Source organism: Gracilinanus agilis, chromosome 3 (assembly GCF_016433145.1).
Source record: "Gracilinanus agilis isolate LMUSP501 chromosome 3, AgileGrace, whole genome shotgun sequence".
NCBI classification, from domain to species: domain Eukaryota; kingdom Metazoa; phylum Chordata; class Mammalia; order Didelphimorphia; family Didelphidae; genus Gracilinanus; species Gracilinanus agilis.
This window is the reverse complement of record NC_058132.1, coordinates 235,972,293-235,992,228: the sequence shown is the minus strand read 5'-3', so window position 1 is coordinate 235,992,228 and position 19,936 is coordinate 235,972,293. Positions and strand designations below refer to the sequence as shown.

Sequence of the window (19,936 nt, the reverse complement as noted above, 5' to 3'; positions counted from 1 at the left end):
GATCATAGTATCTCCCAAGTTGGAATGAATCTGAGAAGTCATCTAGTTCAACCTTTGCCTGCAAAAGAATGCTATCTTACAACATACCAGCCAAAAGGGCTATATTTGCTTTTCTACCGCAAGTCTGAGGACTAGGGAGAGGGAACTCACTACTGTTCAAAATAGTATATTTCACATTTAGAGAGGTCGAATTGTCAGTTTTTCTTACTTAAAGTCTAATTTTAATCCTTTTGAACTGTCACCTATTGCTTCTGTTTCTTTCCTTTTTGTTCAAGCAGAACATGCCTAATTCAGCTTCTGTATACAAGTCCATAAAATTCTTGACATCCATCATCACTCTTTTTCCCTCAAGGGAATAGTGATGAGATCACATTGCCTTTTGAACATAGGTCCTATTCTTTAGCCTGACATTCAAAACCCTATACTGATTCCAGCTAGCCTCTCTCTCCTTATTTATTATTGTCTCTTTTCTTCTCTCATATTCCCTTTTAGTCAAATGGAAGTTTTCACAATCTTTATGAAAATCCTTTCACAATCCTGTGCATTTTGCCCAAGCGATTTTTGCCTTTTGACCAACCTAATTCTCAAAACCAAACTTAAATCATATTTAATCTTCCCTGGTGCTGTAGAACAGTACTGGATTCAGAATCAAAGAGCCAAGATTCAAATTCTAGCTCTGCTACTTATTCTTGTGTGACCTTGGGCAAATCACTTGAGCCTTCTGGACCTCTTGTTTCATTTTCTGTAAAATGTAAGAGTAGTGACTGAGATCTCTTCTATTTCTAAATTCTTTGATCCTACCTAGAAATGATCTCTACTTTACTGGATCTCATATTCTTCTTATGCATTTGTTATGCTTATTTGTATGCTTTATCCTTCCTATATTGTAATCTTGTTTAGAGCAGGTATCATGTTTTACTTTTCTTTGTATATCTCACTGACTTGCAAGGAGTAAGCTCTTGCTCAAATGCATGTTGAATAATGTGTGTGGCACTGCATAAGAATTAAGCAAATTTGTTTTAAATCTAATAGCAAGCCCTCATATTTGGGAGACAGGTGGATTTTTCATTGTCCCTGTCCATTGTTTTTCCATTCTCTTGAGTACATGCAGAGGGCAGAGCTTTGACCCTGAACTGGAATAGGTACAATGGTGGCTGAGAAGCTTTAGAATCTTAAGACAAGGCATAACTGCTGCCTAAATCTAGTTGTACTCCTTAGTACTTTTGAATTTTTTTAGAGGGTTAGTAAAAATGGAGATAATCAAAAAGGGGCTTCTTCGAGAATATGTTTCATATTAGCAAAAATGTAAGCAGAAATGTAACCATTTGTTCTCTATAAAAGTTCTAAAGCTTTAATTATTAAGTTATCTGTTATTTTTGGTCAAAGTTCTGTCTTTTAATAAATTTTGAATTTTATGTATTGTTTTTTTATTTAAAACACTGTTAGATTTCAAATAAAATGAGTTAATTACATTGGAATTTAAATGATCTTTTAATAATAGGTCCAGGAGTGTTCAGTCCAGCAAATATTGGTCAGCCACGAAAGACTACTCTGTCTCCTGCTCAGCTGGATCCCTTTTATACTCAAGGAGATTCTCTGACTTCAGATGATCATCTTGATGACACTTGGGTAACTGTATTTGGGTAAGTGATTTTCATCATTTGGCTCTTTGCCTTAAGCTTTTTTCCTTTGGAGCAAAGAACTACACTAGTACTACTTTCTTTTTTTTCTGTCTTAAAAAGGTTCAACAATTAATGTTATTTATTAGTGAAATATGTAACCTTATCTTAGAGTGGAGGAAAAGGTATCAATTTTCTCCCTACCCCTAACCATTTATCAAAATTTTGAAATGGCTATTGTTTGTTTTTTTACCCTGTCTTATTTACTTTACCCTTATCTGTGATAGAATCTTGACTCCACAGAGCCATTTTGCCCTCTTTCTAGCAACCGTTGCCCTTCAGTCCATATGTTTTGAAGTGATAAAAACTGGCATCAAAATTACATTTATATAAACATATGTACAGTAACACCCACCTGGCACATTTCTGTAGTTACCTCATACCAATTAAAATGGAGAAGTTTTACAGATGAGAGAAAAAATAGTTACTGTAATGATACTAAAGCTTAATAATGTATGAGTTGTAGAAGTGGGTAGATATTGGAAAGAATAACATAACACAAAATAAGAATCATTTAATTCTCTTAATTTTTTCAGAAAATTCCAGAATTTTCATCATTCAAGTATATATATGTAATAATTGAGATTAGAATCATTATATTTGAATATATCTTTTTAATCATGAAATGTCAAAACACTGAAATCTGAATGTCAGTTTTGGAACAAAAATCTTCTGTTCTTTAGTAGCAGCAATGTCATTTTAACATGATTGTGTCATTATGAATAGGTAGATTGCTGGAAGCATTTTACTCTCTTAGCCTCCTCATTTTTCATTTGTTATTTCATATTTATTATAGGAGTATCTTATTTATTTGTCTTGGAATAAAGTGTTCTATATAATGAAATTTTTTAGATGACTAAACATTTTAAGTGACAAAATATTTTATGTTAACTTTTTATGGGATTATTTATCATTTATTTTATATATTTCCTGATTCAATAAGTTATACTTAATATTATTTAACTTTTTCTGGGAAATTGGGGTTCATTCTTATACTATTCTAATTCCATGCTACAATAAAATTATCCTTAAGTTTTCTTGAGATGGATGCGTATTTGATCCTAGAATACAAAGTCTTGTAAATAATTTCTGATTTAAAATTTTTTTTGATGTGTCCATCATTCTCACATTGTTATTTCTTTCTGCTGTCATTGTGATAAAATAGAAAGAGGACCCAGATTTTATCCCACCTCTGTTACTTAATAGCCATACAACCATAGGCAAATCATTTAAGTCTCTGGTCGCAGTTGGCTTATTTATAAAATGAAGATGTTGAATTACATGATAATTAAAAGTTTTTTTTCCTATAATCAGAGTGACTATCTCATATCCAGCACTTAGTAGGCACTTAGACTAATTGAAATCTCTCTCACTCCCTTCCCTTTGCTGGTTGTTTTTAATATACTATGGGCTGGGCCTAACGATGATGAAGTCTGCTAGAATTGTGTCTAAAATAAGAATAAATCGAATTAGAGTGAGGTCTTAATTCATGGACTCTGATACTTTGGCTAGTGGAAGTCCCCTTTTGTTTACTTTATGGTCTTCAGCCATTTGCTAAGTATATCATTGAGGTAACTTGAACTTAGTGAGCCATGACTTTACCACAATGGTATTTTGAAAATCTTAGTTATCATTCTCAGCTTTTATGTTTTACTACTAAGTACAGTTGCATATGTATTATGTGTATATGCACTACACATATATACATATATTTGTGTGTATGTGTGTATATGTAATTGCATATATAGATAAAAATGAAATACCCTAGGTATTTTTGAAAAAATCTTTATTTATAGTTCTATGATTGGTGTAACACAATCACCATAAAGCTCCCTTGAATGAATTTGGAATCACTTAAAATAGAGATGGGACTGGAGTGTTTGGCTATAATAGAGAATAAAATGCTAGAATTACATCTTGTGGAGGGGTCCCACTCTAAGGTGGAATGGAGGTATTCTCAAGAGCTTCTCTTGAGATTTTTGTAATTTTGTCCCTTCTTGCCAAAATGTTGTGAATTGAAGAGTAAACTTACTTTGATGCTTTTAGCAATTAGAGCTCTTTAACTTTTTCAGTTGTTTTTCTCACAGATTATTTAGCGAGCTATTTGAGAATAAAGACTTTTACTTTTGTCTAGCACCTAATAATGACTTAATAAATATTTTATTGCATGATGATATTTGTGCTGTTAATATGGAGTTGAACATGATTTCTGTTCTTTTCAGGTTTCCTCAAGCATCTGCTTCTTATATACTCCTACAGTTTGCACAGTATGGAAACATATTAAAACATGTGGTAAGTTTTTGTAAAAAAAGTTTTTTCATTGGAGGGAAATAAAAGGTGGGCAGAATAAAAATATGTTGTGGATAGGAGAAATCAGACGGGTTGTGTATTCATTCCTATTTCCCCATTTCTTTGGGTTTTTGAAGATATTTTTAGTATAGGATTTTCCTTAGGTTCTCAAAAGTTTGAGAGAGCACAGCATAATGAGCTGAATTTGTATCCTGATTTCTGCATACACTCGGGGTATATCATTTAAAATTTTTTTGCCTCAGATTCCCATTCTGTAAAATGGGGATAATACTTATTCTGTGTATTTCTCAGGGTTATTAATGAGGAAAGTGCTTTCTGTAAAATCTTAAAGTCCTATATAAACCTCAGGTATTGTTAAGTGGCATTGTGGTACAGTGGATAAAGGGCTGTCCATGGTGTCAGAGAGACCCTTTGATACTTTCAAGTTGTGTGATCCTGGGCAAGTTATTTACTCACCTTACTCTATTTTACACTTAATACTATGTATTGGTTCTAAGGCAGAAGAGTGGTAAGGGATAGACAATGGGTGTTACATGACTTGCCCGGGGTGGAGGTCACATAACTGGGAAGTGTCTGAGGCTAGATCTGAACCCAGGACCTCCTGTTTTCAGGCCTGGCTCTATCCCCTGAGCCAGCCACCTAGTTGCCACAAGTTATTTACTCTTTCAGCTACAGTTCTGCATTGATTGAAGGAGTATCCTCATCAGGAATTCCTCATATAAATGAAGTCAAAATAGTTATTATTGATGATTATTGCAGACAGGTAGGCAGGGGGCTGTTAGGAGAATTAGGCATGGATCTGGTGTTCCTGTGCTTCCTCACAGGAACTCTTAAATGTGTAAGGCTAGTTGAGTCTTTTTTGTGGTATCACATGATTGTAGAAAATGATCCATTTAACGATTATGGAAATACATATTCTAAACATAATCTTAGATTTAAATATTATTATTAAAGTGGTATCTTACTGGTACTTGAAAAATATGAGTCAAATAAATGGGATTTAGGAAAAGGCATTTGTTTGCACAGTATTATTTGAAATATATTTTGTTGTTAGCAATTGTAATTTGACAATTTTAAAAATTATTATCCACAATTTAAAAAAATTTGTTATTTGTTGGGACCACATAGTATAGTGGAAACTGCACTGGACTAAGGGAAGAAACTGTGATCATGGACAATCCATAAGATGTATTTTGTAAACTATAAAGCACTATAAAATAGTGATTTTGATTCATTATTTTTATTGTGGATTTTTACCTTTCTCATCTATTCTTTATTTGACTCCATTTCATATTTTCTGCAACTGAAATCTCTGCAGATGTCTAACACAGGGAATTGGATGCATATTCGTTATCAGTCCAAACTTCAGGCCCGGAAAGCCTTAAGCAAAGATGGGAGAATTTTTGGAGAGTCCATAATGATTGGAGTAAAGCCTTGTATAGATAAAGTAAGTTATTGAAAAACAGGTATATAATCTATTCTATAGGAAGACCACTGAACTGAGAATTGAGAATCTTTTGATTTCTTTGGCTGATTTTCCCTCTAACTAGCCATGCTACCTTTATTCATTCATTCATTTATTTATTTACCTACTTACCCATTTACTCACTTATTTATTTATTCGTTCATTCATTCATTTATTTATTCATCCATCGATCCATCTATTTATTTATTTATTTATTTATTTATTCATGCATCCATTCACTTATTCATCCATTTATCCATCCATTTATTTATTTATTTATATGTTCATTTATTTATTTATTCATTCATTCACTCATTCGCTCATTTATTTATTTATTTATTTATTTGTGTGTTCATTCATTTATTTATTTATCTACCTATCTACCTATTTATTTATTTATTCATTTATCTATTCATTCATTCATTCATTCATTTATTCATCTATCTGTCCATTCATCCATTTGTTTATTTAGCCATCTACCTATTTATTTATTTTAATTAATTTTTTTTTTAGCCATGTTATCTTTTGACAGGCCATGTATGCCTTTGTTCTCCTTTCCTTATAAAATGGATCATACTGAATTTATAAAGTTGAACCAGATAATATAACATTTTTAGTAATGTTGGCATTTTGATAAATGAGGCGTTCTCTATTCAAATGAAACTTGCCTCTTTTATTTAAAAAAATCAAGGTAACTGCTTTTGTAGTCTGCCTTCAGCAGAGTATACTGAACAGTTGAAATGTATTTTTTGTTTTTTTTATTTTAATTCATACCTTCTGTCTTAGAATCAATACTAAGTATTAGAATCAATACTAAGGCAGAAGAGTGGCAAGAGTGAGGTAATTGGGTTTAAGTGAATTGTCTAGTGGGATCACACAGCTAGGAAGTGCCTTGAGTTCTGACTTGAACACAGGACCTCCTGTCTCCAGAGCTTGCTCTCCATCACTCAGCTACCTAGCTGCCTCAGTTTAATGTTTTCTTAATGACTCATTAAATCATGAACATTAATGATAGTACTGTGCCATACTATAGGGCCTATCAAGAGTCTTTAGGACTATTTGTTTCTACATTAAATACCTTCATTGCTTCTTTTCCTTAACTTGCTGCTGTTGGCACTGTATTTGTAATTGTAAGTTACTTACAATATATATTAGAGAATGTCACAGGTTTGTGGGAGAAAGTATGTGTGAGTGTTGTGTGAAGTTCTGTATCTTTCCTAATAATCAAAATTTATGGAATTTTTTTTGACAATTTGCCTTTCAGCAGCTTCTGTTGCTTATTTTTGATTTTCTGATATATCACAAGTTTGTTGAAGTTTGACATTCTGTTTTAATTGAAGGTAGGGCATTAATGTGTCTTCACTTGGTTGGTAAATGCTAAACAAATTAAGAAGAAACTTTAGACATCATAAATAATCAGATAACTTTACATTTGTAAGAATATGGAATTAGACTAGAGGACCTCTAAAGTTTCATCTCTTTGTGATTTTAAGGAAAGGGGAACCTCTTAATTTTTTCAGTTGTAATAATGGAAACCTGTTAAAAGTTTTAATTTTTACCATAGTAGCTTAGTTATTTAGTGGCAAAAACCTGAATAGAATCTAGACCCACTGTTTCTTAGGCTTTTTACCATACAACCTTAGAGTAAAACATTGTTTATTTCAATGCAGTTGTTGTTTAAAAGGATAATTTGACCAGTTAAGATATTATAATCATCTTCATGATTTCATTGAAAAAATTTACTTTAAAATTTTATGTTGATGTGTTTGGTTTTATATTTCTACCAAAGAAGTAGTAGTAGGTAAGAGCATTGGATTAGAAATCAGGAGACTTAGCTTCAAACTCCAATTTTGCCATTTATTACCTATGTGATTTCAGGGCTTCAATTTCTCAGCTTTATAGTGAAGAAATAGACTAGACAGAAAAAAGACTCTTTGAAGGCCCTTTTGGTTTTATGAACTAAGTCAGGCTTTGCATTTTTTGTTCTCTAGAGCGTTATGGAAAGCTTTGATAGAAGCACTGTATATTCTCCAGGATCAGCCTTCACACCACCAATCAAAACTTTAGGCACACCAGTACAACCTTCAAGTACTCCTAGAATTTCTACAATGAGACCTCTTGCTACAGCTTATAAAGCCTCTACTAGTGACTATCAGGTATTTTATGAGTTGGGCAAAAAGATATTCTTTACTTGTATGGTCTTACAACATTTTTTCTTACCATATATGTTTATAGGAGAGAGTGAAATCTTTTTCAAAGCTCTAAATGTATATTTTTTAATGTTTTTTAAAAAAGGGACAGAATTGGTGTCTTTGAGATGATTTAACTAATGATGTTTTTGAATACTATTTTTTAAAATGAGAATTGGATTAATGAAAAAACTCTTTTTCCTTTCTTCACTTCTACATTTTTGTTTCCTTCCTTGAGGAATTGGACATTATTTTAGTATGTTGAGTCCCATTTCTATTATGGTGGCAGATGAAAGACCAACAACAAAGATAATAAAATGGTAGTGATTGTTGGCCTGTCTTTTGACTTTCCTTTTTATAGAACAACTATCCATAGTAAACTGTTGTGCATGAAAAAACCCTAAACCTTAGGGAAAATAGTATAAGAAAGGAGATTTAGAAGATCTTACCACATTCTTGCTCAGCCACTTAACTTTGGTAATGCTAGGCAAAGCACAAACTTGTTGATGAATGAGCTACAAACACTTAATTGTTTCAGTTTTGATATTTACTATGCAATTAATTTTGAAGAAACTGTTTATGGTAATAATGGCTCTTTCTCTTTGTGTCTTTTAGGTTGTTTCTGACAGACAAACTCCGAGAAAAGATGAAAGTCTTGTATCTAAAGCAATGGAATATATGTTTGGTTGGTAGTGTTATAAAAAAAAGAATCCTTTTGGAGGTGTTACACTAAAACCTGATTGGAGCTAGGAATGCTCTGCCAGTTTCCTTTTGGTTAGTTGTATAACCACTTTTGGCAGGATCTGGTCTCTACATCAGACTTTTTAATGCCTTTCTTTTCTTTAGGAGTACAGCATATTTGTAGCTTGCACTTTAAATGATGGATGTGACATAGTTTTAAAAAACTTCAAACATTTGTAAATAGAAAGTTACAATGCTTTATGTGATAGGTGCATGCTTATTCACAAAAAAGGCATTGTTTTCTGTAAGTTTTATAACTAAGTTTGTGGTGAGGCTTTTTAATGCTTTTTTCTGAAGGCCATAGACTTCATGAAGAAGGAAAACTATGTACTTCTGCCAGGACATGTGGATTGTAATTGAACAGTTTGAATTATGGCCTCTTAATTTGGATACTATTTAATACTTTATCATTGCCTGCATATGTCCTGCCATGAATTTTCATTCAGTGTGTTTCAGACAAGAAACAGCCCTTTTTTAACCTGTATTCATGTTTCCTAATAATAAACTTTACAAATTGTATAGTTTGTATCCTTTTTCTGTATGGGTTGATTATACACAAATAGTATTATGTCTTAGTCTTAATTCTAATCATAGACTTAGAAGAGACGTAGGCACCTTTCAGTTCAACTAGTCCACTAGTTCAACTAGATGTAATACATGAGGTACTTGAATTGGCACTAGAAATAAAGATGGGAAGAATAGTTTGACTTGGGTCCACACAAAGGAGGTAAGTGCTGGAAGTGACATTTTTAGGCCACTGAGACATTCTCTTCATGTTCCTTATTCTTTTGAAATGGGATAGGAAGTGGAATATCTTCTCCCTGGGAATTAATTGATAAATTCAGTTGAATAAATCTTTTTTTACTGATACAGGACAAGTGTCTCCAAAGTTCACAAGGTGAACTATTTGGATGTGAGAAGAAAATATAACTTCTATTTAAATTTTTTCCCCATAAAATTAAGAAATTATACTTTGCCCAATTTTTACTAATTTACACTGTATCCTCGTGTATTTATGTTACATGAGGTGTCTTGAGGGAAGAAGTTAAGTTCTACATAAAGGGATGGATATAGTGCTATCCTTAGTCATTTGCTCATTTTAGTTTATTGTGAGAGGTGGCAATTTATGTGTGCAGAGGTAAGCAAATTTCCTGATTACATTATCTAGTTTTAACTAACTCTGAAAATGTTCTAGTGGCTTAAAAGTCATCCTGAAAACAAACTGAAAAAAAATATAAAGATGTTTAGTTAATTGTTGGGCTGTATGTGTGGCTAATAATGATTGCAATTTTTTGTATTTGAAGCCAATGGACTTCTATAGGTTACACAGATTTTAAAAAAATTGATAAGGTAGTGGAACAAATCATTGGAAGAATCTAATTTGTGTTCCTGTCCATGGTAATCAATATAACAGAGAGGGAAAGTTAAATTTTAGTCCCTGTGCAGTGAGTGATTGTTTTAGGTGAGACAGAACCAGATTTGTTAGCCTTAAAGTGAAGATATTTGTGTGTCATTCATCTGAATTCCTATGAACTTATATTGGGAGAAGCCATTAAGAAAGTGGATGTCTAATAAACCAAAGGATGTGGGTTGAAGGACTCCTAAAAGAACTGTAGGGGTATGACATCAGTTTATCAGACCAAGGATTAAAGATACAAAGCAATGAAACATATCTTTGTAGACTGGAATCTTTTCTAAAATCATTAAATATGACACAAATATTTAATTTACATTTAATTTTGCATATTAAAATAATTGTCTGCTATAGATTCAAATAGAATGGCAATAACTTGTTAAAAACCTTTGTTTGCATGACTATAATACAATTCTTAGCTCAAACTGTAGATTTATCTCCATCTTGTGGTAGTTTTTCAGAAGCATCTAGTTTGAAAAATTCTGACAATCCACTTTTTCTTCTAAAGCTGGAAAACCCAGAAGATGGATTTAGTGGTTTCGAAAACTGCTTGTTTAGTACGCAGGCACATTTATTAACTCATGATTTTCTTGAACAATAAAAAAGAGCTCTTAATTTTATAACTAGTGACATAGTAGTGTTTTAAGTAAGACAGTTATGGGAGTCAGTGAGAATTGGTTAGAATTTAATTTAGGGTTCTACTAGATCCATGACAAAAAGGTATATAAGGACTCCTCTCATTAGACTGAATTTCTTCAGAGCAAGGACTGCCTCCTTTCAAATAGCTATGTGACCCTGGGCAAGTCACTTAACCCACATTGCCTGACCCTTTCTCCCTTCTGCCTTGGAACCAATACACAGTATTGATTCCAAGACACAGAAGGTAAGCGTTTAAAAAAATATCATTTGTTAGGATTACTGAATAGGCATTTTACCTCAGATCTGAAATGTTTTAAACATTTTTCTCCAGGATCATGTTTTCTGGCAAACCAGATCAGGGCTTTTGTTCATCCTTTTGTTATGGTTATCTTTTCTGGTTTAGAAGCTCATCATCTCTAACTGAAGTGAAGAACTCAGATTATCTAGCCTCTCAAACTCATGATGTCGCCACCAAGCTTAGACATTCCCACCTCAGGATTGATGTCCCGGAAAGAAACACAAAACAAGATGCAGCCAGGGGTCTCTTTTTTGCTGCTACTTTCACTGGCATCATCGTTAGTAATCTGCTACGGATGTATAGCTCACTTTTTTTTCTGTTTGAATTTAATGAATTATGGTATTCCATGATTTTCAACTTCATATTGTGGAGAGAATATTGGTGTTTAAAAAGATGGGATTTTATCTCAGAGAAAAGTTAAGTGTAATTGAATCTTTTCTTTTTTCAGTTCTGGACCCAGCTCATTATCTGTTGTGCCTATGCAAGATCCATATTCACAAATAGCTACATTTTGTGAAAGATAATTTAAGAAGCTTTAATCTGTTTATAGTCACTATTTTATGCCTTTTTAAAGGTATATATCCTCTTTGTAATTCTATTTTGTTTAGCATTTTAGTGATAAATTATGACTATAAATTTAATAGTAATAAATAGATGACTGTGTATGAGAGTCATTAATCATTTTAAGTAAAATAACAAGGAAAATCCCGTCAAATGCCTGGGCAAAATATCTCCAAAAGGTGTTTGCCCTTGCCTTCAGCATCCTGGAATATGTCCAGATATGCCTAAGACTGGGGACTTATGACATCTCAGCTATAGAATAACCTCAGCTGATGCCATGTATAGAACAAGGGGCTACATAATTTGCCTCCATAAGGAGATAAGATAAAAAAACCTGACCTGCAAGAGAGAAATCTTTTAGAAAGTGAAATTCTGGTTGTCTCCTTAGAAGAAATGTTCAGTTGATCTATACCTTTTCTGGGGGAGAGTTTATGTAATATGACTTGCATAAAGTATAGAAACCAGTGAACAAAAGGATCAGCTATTTTCACTAACTGCCAGCCAACTACCACTCCCAAGGAAGGCAAGCCAGCCTGGCATCAAGGCACTGTGAGGGAGACACAGCCGGTGAGTCAAACCATCACCTCGAGGCATCACCTTGATAATCATCTCTCTGACCCTGGTGGAGATTGTCCAGGTCCTTGAACTCAAGAGCCTTTGGAACAGCAATGCTTTGAGGTTATTGTCTACAGCCATCATTCTGGGAAGCAACTTTGGTGAGCTTGCAGGCCAGCAACAGCTCCTGAAAACACAAGAGAGAAAATTCTTGGCATTGCACTGCAAATGTTCAAATCAAAAGCTGATGTAATTTTAAAAGTGGAAATTAAAGAAGAGATATTACATCTACTTTGCCACTTCCGTAAATCCAATGGGACTTGCTGAAACTTTCAGTAAATGTCTCCTTCCTTAGAATGTGAGCTCCTTGATAGCGGCGATTGTCTTTTCTATGTGTATTCCCCGTGCTTAGCACTGTGCTTTGTACACAGTAAACACAATGCTTCATTTATTCATTCAAAGGTAGTGAAGTCAGGAGTTTGTCTCAGTAGGAGCTGATTGGCATTGGTAGGAACTATCTGCAAGTACACCTTTCTCAGAGATGGCCACTGACAGAAACTTAACCCAATTACCTTTTAGACTGAGGGAGGTGTTTGGACAATGTAGAGTAGAGAAATGACTTTGCAGTCAAATGTTTTATGTTTTGATGAATACCAACCTCTCAGGAGAATATAGGAAGGATGGGGTTACTGTTTTAAGCATTGATTGTGTGCGTATATGTATGTAATAAGTCTTCTAAACTAGAGATGAACCAAATATAAGTCATTTCCCCCAAAGTTGGACATAAGTAGCAGAAGACAATGAGAATACCACTCTCCCCCAGGACTGAACTTGATCCCTATTAATCCAGAGTTTGGGCCTCTTTATTGGAGGTGAACCTCCTTGGCTCATGCTTCTAATATCTAATTGTATCGCATCGAACTTTGCATCTTAATCTTTTCAGTAATTTTTGTGATCCAAGGCTTGGACTCAGACCTGAACTTCCATTTCCTTGACAGATCACTGGTTTTGGGCAGGATGAATAGTAATAATAGCAATGCCCTACCATTAGTCTTGCCAGCTTAAGGAAGATACTTTGTTCATGGACTGGAGTCTGGCTTCTTTCAGTTATGCTATGTTTTTAACATTCAGTTTTCATCATATGTTGGGTTCTCTAATTTTTTTATGAAATAGATCTCTGGCCTTAGAGTAAGAAAATTCATATTCAAGTCTTGACTTCTGGCTACACCACCTTCTAAGCTGTGTGATCTTCAATTCAACAAACACTTTTTAACCACCATGGCAAAGCAACTCAAGTATATAAGTGCTTATTATATGCCAGGCTCAGTGCTAAACACTAGACAAACAAATAAATATTGAAAAAAAAAGATCTCTAGTTTTTAGTGTACTGTGTTAAATCATTGTGGACACAAAGAAAAATGCAAAACAGTCCTTGCTTTAAAAAAATTTACTTTCTACTAAGGGAATACAATATGTACTAAGATAAGTAAACCCCAAAATTTTGGATCACTTAATTGGGGGACTCAACAAAGGTCTTGTGTAGTAAATGACTTCAAATTTTGTTATATGTAGAAAATAGGTTATACTAGTACTTTTAACTCATGGAAGTAAGAAAGCATCTCTTTTTGGCTAATCATCATGACATGCACTTATATGACATTGAAAGGCTGGGTGGTGTAGTGCAGTGATGGGCAAACTTTTTAAAGAGGGGGCCAAAAGAAAGGAAATGCTCAGCTGTCAGTCTGTTTCTAAGGCAACTCTTTCAACGTTTCATTGTATTCCTCAGATTAGGAATACTGTGCAGCCGGATAGAACGTTTCAGGGAGCAGGCCATAGTTTGCCCATCACTGGTGTAGTGAATAGAGGTGGCCTCCCAGCCGCCTCATACCGAATAAAGCACATAATCTTTGAATTCTCTAAGCAACTCTTTAAGGTTATAAATTTTGGAAAATATACCAGGCTGCATGGATAGAGGAAATTCCTCGTGAGGAGTACCCTCAGAGTTGTAAAAGCACTTAAACGATAAAGCACTAAAGAAATATGAGATATGATTTTTAATACCTAAATATTCTGGGCATTTCTATGATTCATAAACTTAAAAGAGTGTGTGAATGAAGAGTTAATTGTATAGACTTAATAGAGTTCAATTATCTGGCACCTCCACATCTGGAATGTTAAAAAATTTTGGCAACAGAGTAAACCAAGAAATCAATGAAGAAGCTTCAGATCACAAATACCACTGGAAAGTATAAAGGATTCAAAATTTAAAGTAGATGTGATACGATGGGGACTTGAAGCACTTTTGTCAAATTAGGCAGGCCCGTTCCCTCTGGGAGGAGGTGGAGGGGACTGATAGATGGAAATAAAGAATAATTGATGAATTTGTAGCTATTACTATTAAGTACCAAAAAATTCTACCAACCACCCTTTCCTACCTAGCTTATTCAAAATCGGAGTATTCAGGAATGTCTGTGGTCCAGTATGATAATACAAATAATACTGAGACATATGAAGAATTCTGGAAAATCTGGAAAGATTATGAATCTAATTGTAATTTTTTATTTATTTTATTTCATCTAACTGAAAAACTTTAATTTAGAATATTTTTCCATGGTTACATGATTCATGTTCTTTCCCTCCCCTCCGACCCCCCCTCTCCTCCCAGCCAACATAATTCCACTGGGTTTTACATGTATCATTGATCAAGACCTGTTTTCATATCATTGATAATTGCACTGGGGTGATCTTTTAGAGTCTACATCCCCAATCATATACCCATCAATCCACGTGTTCAAGCAATTGTTTTTCTTTTGTGTTTCTATTCCCACAGTTCTTTTTCATAAGACCCTCAGAATTGTTCTGGATCATTGCATTGCTGTTCGTAGAGAAGTCTATTACATTCTATTTTACCACAGTGTATCAGTCTCTGTGTATAAGGTTCTCCTGGATCTGCTCCTTTCACTCTGCATCAGTTCCTGGAGGTCTTTCCAGTTCACATGGAATTCCTCCAGTTCTTTATTCCTTTAAGCACAGTAGTATTCCATCACCAATACATACCACAATTTGTTTTGCCATTCCCCAATTGAAGGACATCTCATTTTCCAATTTTTTGCCACCACAAAGAGCATGGCTATAAATATTTTTGTACAAGTCTGTTTATGATCTCTTTGAGGTACAAACCCAGCAGTGTTATGGCTGGATCAAAGGGCATACAGTCTTTTAGCACCCTTTGGGCATAGTTCCAAATTGCCCTCCAGAATGGTTAGATCAATGAATCTAATTTTTAAAAGGCACAATTAGTCTAATATTAGGAGTACTTGAATCTGCCAGGTACTGTGCTAAGCACTGGGGGTTAAAAGAAAGGCAAAAGACAGTCCCTGTTCTCAAGAGCTTACTGTCTAGTGAGAGAGATGGCATACAAACAATTATATACAAATGATACAGAAAGGATAAATTAAAGAGGTAGGCACTCCTATTAAGGGGGACACAAAGGTTTCCTTTAGCAGATGGAACTTGAAGGAAGCAAAAGAAATGAAGCAGAGATGATGGTAAGCATTCTAGGTATAAGGGACAGTCAGAAAAAACATTCCAAGTTGGGAGACGGAGGAGGAGCAGAGTTCTAGCAACTGTAAGGTGGCAAAGAGAACATGGAGGGAAAAGATAAGAAAATATATGAGAAAGGAGCAGGTTATAAACAGTCTTAGATGCAATCAGAAAATTTTATATTTGATCCTAGAGGGGACAATCGAGTTTATTAAGTAGGAGGGTGACATAGGCCTGTGCTTTAGGAAGATCACTTTGAGAGCGGAGTAGTGGAGGATGGACTGGACTAAGGAAGAGACTTGTGGCAGGCCAACCAACAAGCAAGTTATTGGTCCAGGCATGGAGTGAGGAGTCCCTGCACCAGGATAGTGTGTATCTAGGTTGAGATGCTTGATAGGCTGTTGGAGACCGTGGATATCCTTGACTACTCTAATTTTGAATAAGCTAAAGAGAAAAGGGTGATTAGTAGAATCCTTTTTGACATTTAGTTATTGCTAGGAACTCATCATTCACTTTAGATATTTGTTATCTGCTGATAGATCAGTAGAAGGATTAGGGCTAGATAAGTAGCTGCTCTGAGAAGCATCAGCATAAAGATGGTAAGTAAATTTATGGGACCTGATGAGATAACCAAGTGAAATAGTATAAGGGGAGAAGAGAACCCTTTTGGACACCTAGGTGAGAGTGTATAGTCTGGATGAGGACCCAGCAAAACGAAAGGAGCAGTTAGGAGAACCAGGAAGAGAGTGATCCACAGTGTCAAATGCTGTAGAGAGATCAAGAAGGATTAGTACTGAGAAAAAACAAACATTAGATTTGACAATAAAGAGATGGTTAGTAACTTTAGAAAGTTTCAGTAGAATAATGACTTTGGAAGCCAGACTATGGTGTTGAGGTGAGAGGAGTTAGGGACACCTATGGTAGGTTTTCTCAATAACTTTAGCCACAAAAGGCAGGAGAGATGGAATGAGTTAATGGATATGGATAGGTTGTGAGAGTTCATTGAAGTTAGGGGAGAAATGGGTATTTTTGTAGGTGTCAGGGAAAGAGCCAGTAGACAAGGAGAAATGGAAGAGAAGTAAGAATGGGGATGAAGAAAAGGAAGCAAACTGTTGGAGAGCATGGAATAAAATGGCATCATTTATGAATGAAGAAGAGTTAGAATTGGCAAGAAGAAGAGTCACCTCTTCATGTGATATAGAGGTGAAGGGAAAGAAAGTGTCAGAAGGTGTTTGGGTAATGTGAGAAAAGGAGGGGGAGATGAGGGACCTTTCAGTGAATGGCCTCAACTTTTCTCCATAAAACAGGAGACATGTTCTCAGCCAAGAAGGCAGGAGTTGGGAGGAGTCAGGAGGTTTTGAGTAGGGAAAAGAAGGTTTGGAAGAGCCACTGTGGAATAGTGAGTTAAAAGAATTACTTTATAGCAGAGAAGTTATGTGACAAATTTGTAGTGGACCCAGTCAACATGATTTTGTGATTTTTCTCTACCTTTGTTCAACAGTAGCTGAATAGGATTGAAGGTAGAAAATTGTGGGAGTGAGCTAAGGGTGAAATTTGACAGAGCAAGATTGATGATATGATAAAGAGACAAAGGACTCATGAAGAGAGGACCATGTGGAGTTGAACTGGTTCACTAAGGCATCAAGGTGGGACAAGGAAGAGAATGTAACTAGTGCAGGGATGAAAACTGAGGGGTCAAGGGTTTGGAGGTCATGGAATGGATGAAGATCAGGATTTGGTTTGAGAAGGCAGAAAGAGAAGTGGAATTGATTGTGATTAGATAGGGATATTTCAGAATTCATGATATGGACTGTGCAATTGTGCTTGATTGAATGATCTCAAGAGTATTAACATCTTTGTGTGTGCCTGAGGAGGGTGAAGGAGTAATATAGGTCATGGGAAATGATTAAGTTTAGGAACTGGGGGTTTAGGTGTTAAGAAAGAGTGTCAATATGTGTGTCAAAGTCTAGTATGAGAGCTGGAGTTGAGGAGGAGAAAAAGATAGGGTGCTGTATTCTTCAAAGTAAGGGGAGAATATCCTGGAAGCTGATAGGTAAAAACAACCAGAATTTTGTAGATATGAATTGAAGATCAAAGGAGGAGAGGTTACTGAATAATGGTGGTAGAATCTGAAAGAGGCATTCGCAATCCTCACATGAGGACTGGTTTGAGGAACTGGGCGTGTGGAGTAGAAGAGAAATTAAGGCTCATGAACTTTTCCATTACATTGGGATTGAAGGGCATGATAGTTGTTTTTAAGCATTTAAAGGGCTGTCATCTGCTAGAGGGATTAAACTTGTTTTATTTGATCCCAAAGGCAAGAACTAAAAAGAGTGCAGTCTACAAAAGAGGAAAATTTAGGGCTTGATAGCAAGAAAATTTTCTTTGCAATTAGAACTATGCAAAATATAGAATGGCTTCCATTAGAGCTAATACTCTTTGGAGGTATATCCTCAAGAAGACTGGGTAACTATTTGTGGTAGACATTCCTTTGGAACTAAAGTAGAGACGAATGCTGAAGGTATCTTCTAACTCTAAATTTCTGTGATAGGAAAAAAAAATAATGAAGAAAGATTTCCGAAGGAACTTAGAAGTACTAATGGTGAAAATATCATGACACTATCTGGAGAACTTATGTGTAAATTGCTAAGTTTAGTTTTTGAATTAATATTCAGTCTTAAGTTAAAAAAAACATTTAAAACAAAAAATCAAACAAAAGTAGGAAGAGTTTGCTTACCTTAGATTATTACATTTGTAAAGAGTACAAAATATCTTTGTTTACTTTTTTTTTTTTTTTTTTTTAACAATATCTACTGTGTATTAGTTCCAAGGTAGAAGAGCAGTAAGGGCTAGGCAATGGGGAGTTAAGTGACTTGCCTAGGGTCACACAGCTGGGAAGTGTCTGAGATCACATTTGAACCCAGGACCTCCCATCTCTGGGCCTGGCTCTCAATCCACTGAGCCACCCAGCTGCCCACTTTGTTTACTTCTGAATAAAAAGTAGTGTGAGCGGGGGCAGCTGGGTAGCTCAGTGGATTGAGAGCCAGGCCTAGAGATGGGAGGTCCTGGGTTCAAATCCGGCCTCAGACACTTCCCAGCTGTGTGACCCTGGGCAAGTCACTTGACCCCCATTGCCTACCCTTACCAATCTTCTACCTATAAGTCAATACACAGAAGTTAAGGGTTTAAAAAATTAAAAACAAAAACAAAAAAGTAGTGTGAGCCTCAACCTTTTTAAGATCTTTTGAAATTTGTATGGAGTCCTAGAGCTTTTCAACTCCTAATTGTTCCTCACATGTACAGCAGCATGTTCCAAACAGGGCAAAAAGACAAAGTCTGTGACCATCTAGCTAAGTGTTTGACGTACTTGACGTACATACATACCCTCAGGAAATAAAAATACATGCTAGTTGAAGTTGCTTTCCCTTCCAATGGATATATGTGTAACTAGGACAGTTACTTGTGAGAGTGAGCTGTATTTTTCTTTATGAAATCTCAATCCACCGTTATATTCAGAGAGCTAGAAGAAAAAAGTGATCCCATTGGTTCTTTAAAACATCTTTCTCTTTCTTCTCAATTACACTAAAAATAAACAAACCAAATTTTAAATCTTTTTTTTTTTTCTCAAGCAAATTCTCCTCCCTTCCTCTCTCTCCTCCCTGCCCTTCCCTGAGATGGCAAACAAACTGATAGATATTTTACCTGTGTAATAGTGTAAAACATCTTTCCATATTAGTCATTTTGTGAAAGAGAATATATTGGTTATGTTATAAGTTATATTCGTAAGACGTATATCCTGCAGATTTTCAGACATCATGTTCCTGTCATTCAGGTTGCCACTAGATGGTGCTCTTGTATTTCTTTGGTATCCAAGGATGGCCCGGAATTATCTCTCATTTTCCCAATTATGCTTGAGGAGGAGACAGGGAAGCCATTTTTGGAAAATGAACATGACTAACTTTTAAAACAGATCATTTCTACTTCCGAAGTTTCAGCAGTTTTATTTTGTGTATTGCTTTTTTCTCTTAATATTTTATAAACCCCTTTCATGTACTGATGTACATTTTTTTTTCACGGTTAGTTGTTATTGCATAAGATTTACTATACCATAGTTTGTTTAACCACACTTTTTTTTTTTTTAAAGAAATTTGGGTTTCTTCTTTTATTCCTCCCATTAATATCGTTGCTATGAAAAGAGCTTTGTGCAAATTGTGTCTTCCTTTTGGATTATTTCCTTAGAGTATACTTTCTAAAACTGAATTATTATGTCAAAGGATATTAACAGTTTTATAGTTCCTGGTACATTATTCTCCAGGGGAAATCTATTTACAGAGTTGTTAGCAATAGATAAGGAAGCTCTTCTGCCATTCCCCCACAGACATTGTACTTTATAATTTGTATTTATTTTCCTGTTTGAATAGATGTATTCAACCTTAGGTGTATGTTATAGGACTTTTAATGAATATTTCTTAAATTGTTAGTGAGACTGTCTTATTTGTCTATGTGGGAACTTACTTTATTTCTTCTTGTTCCTCTGTGTGT

At 34.9% G+C, this 19,936-nt stretch overlaps 1 protein-coding gene across 2 annotated transcripts in view; it reads left to right on the top strand.

The window, feature by feature from the left end:
• NUP35 (nucleoporin 35) overlaps positions 1 to 8,866 on the top strand; it is a 44,448-nt gene extending 35,582 nt beyond the window's left edge. Inside the window, exons 5-9 of one of the 2 annotated variants that reach the window (XM_044666469.1) lie at positions 1,508 to 1,643; positions 3,902 to 3,971; positions 5,308 to 5,436; positions 7,446 to 7,610; positions 8,259 to 8,866. In XM_044666469.1, the coding sequence (XP_044522404.1) occupies positions 1,508 to 1,643; positions 3,902 to 3,971; positions 5,308 to 5,436; positions 7,446 to 7,610; positions 8,259 to 8,336 (578 nt within the window). In that variant the 3' untranslated portion in view covers positions 8,337 to 8,866. Of the gene's footprint in view, positions 1 to 1,501; positions 1,644 to 3,901; positions 3,972 to 5,307; positions 5,437 to 7,445; positions 7,611 to 8,258 lie in introns of both variants that reach the window. The other variant, XM_044666468.1, reaches the window with a different exon arrangement.
• The last annotated feature ends 11,070 nt before the right edge of the window (positions 8,867 to 19,936 follow it).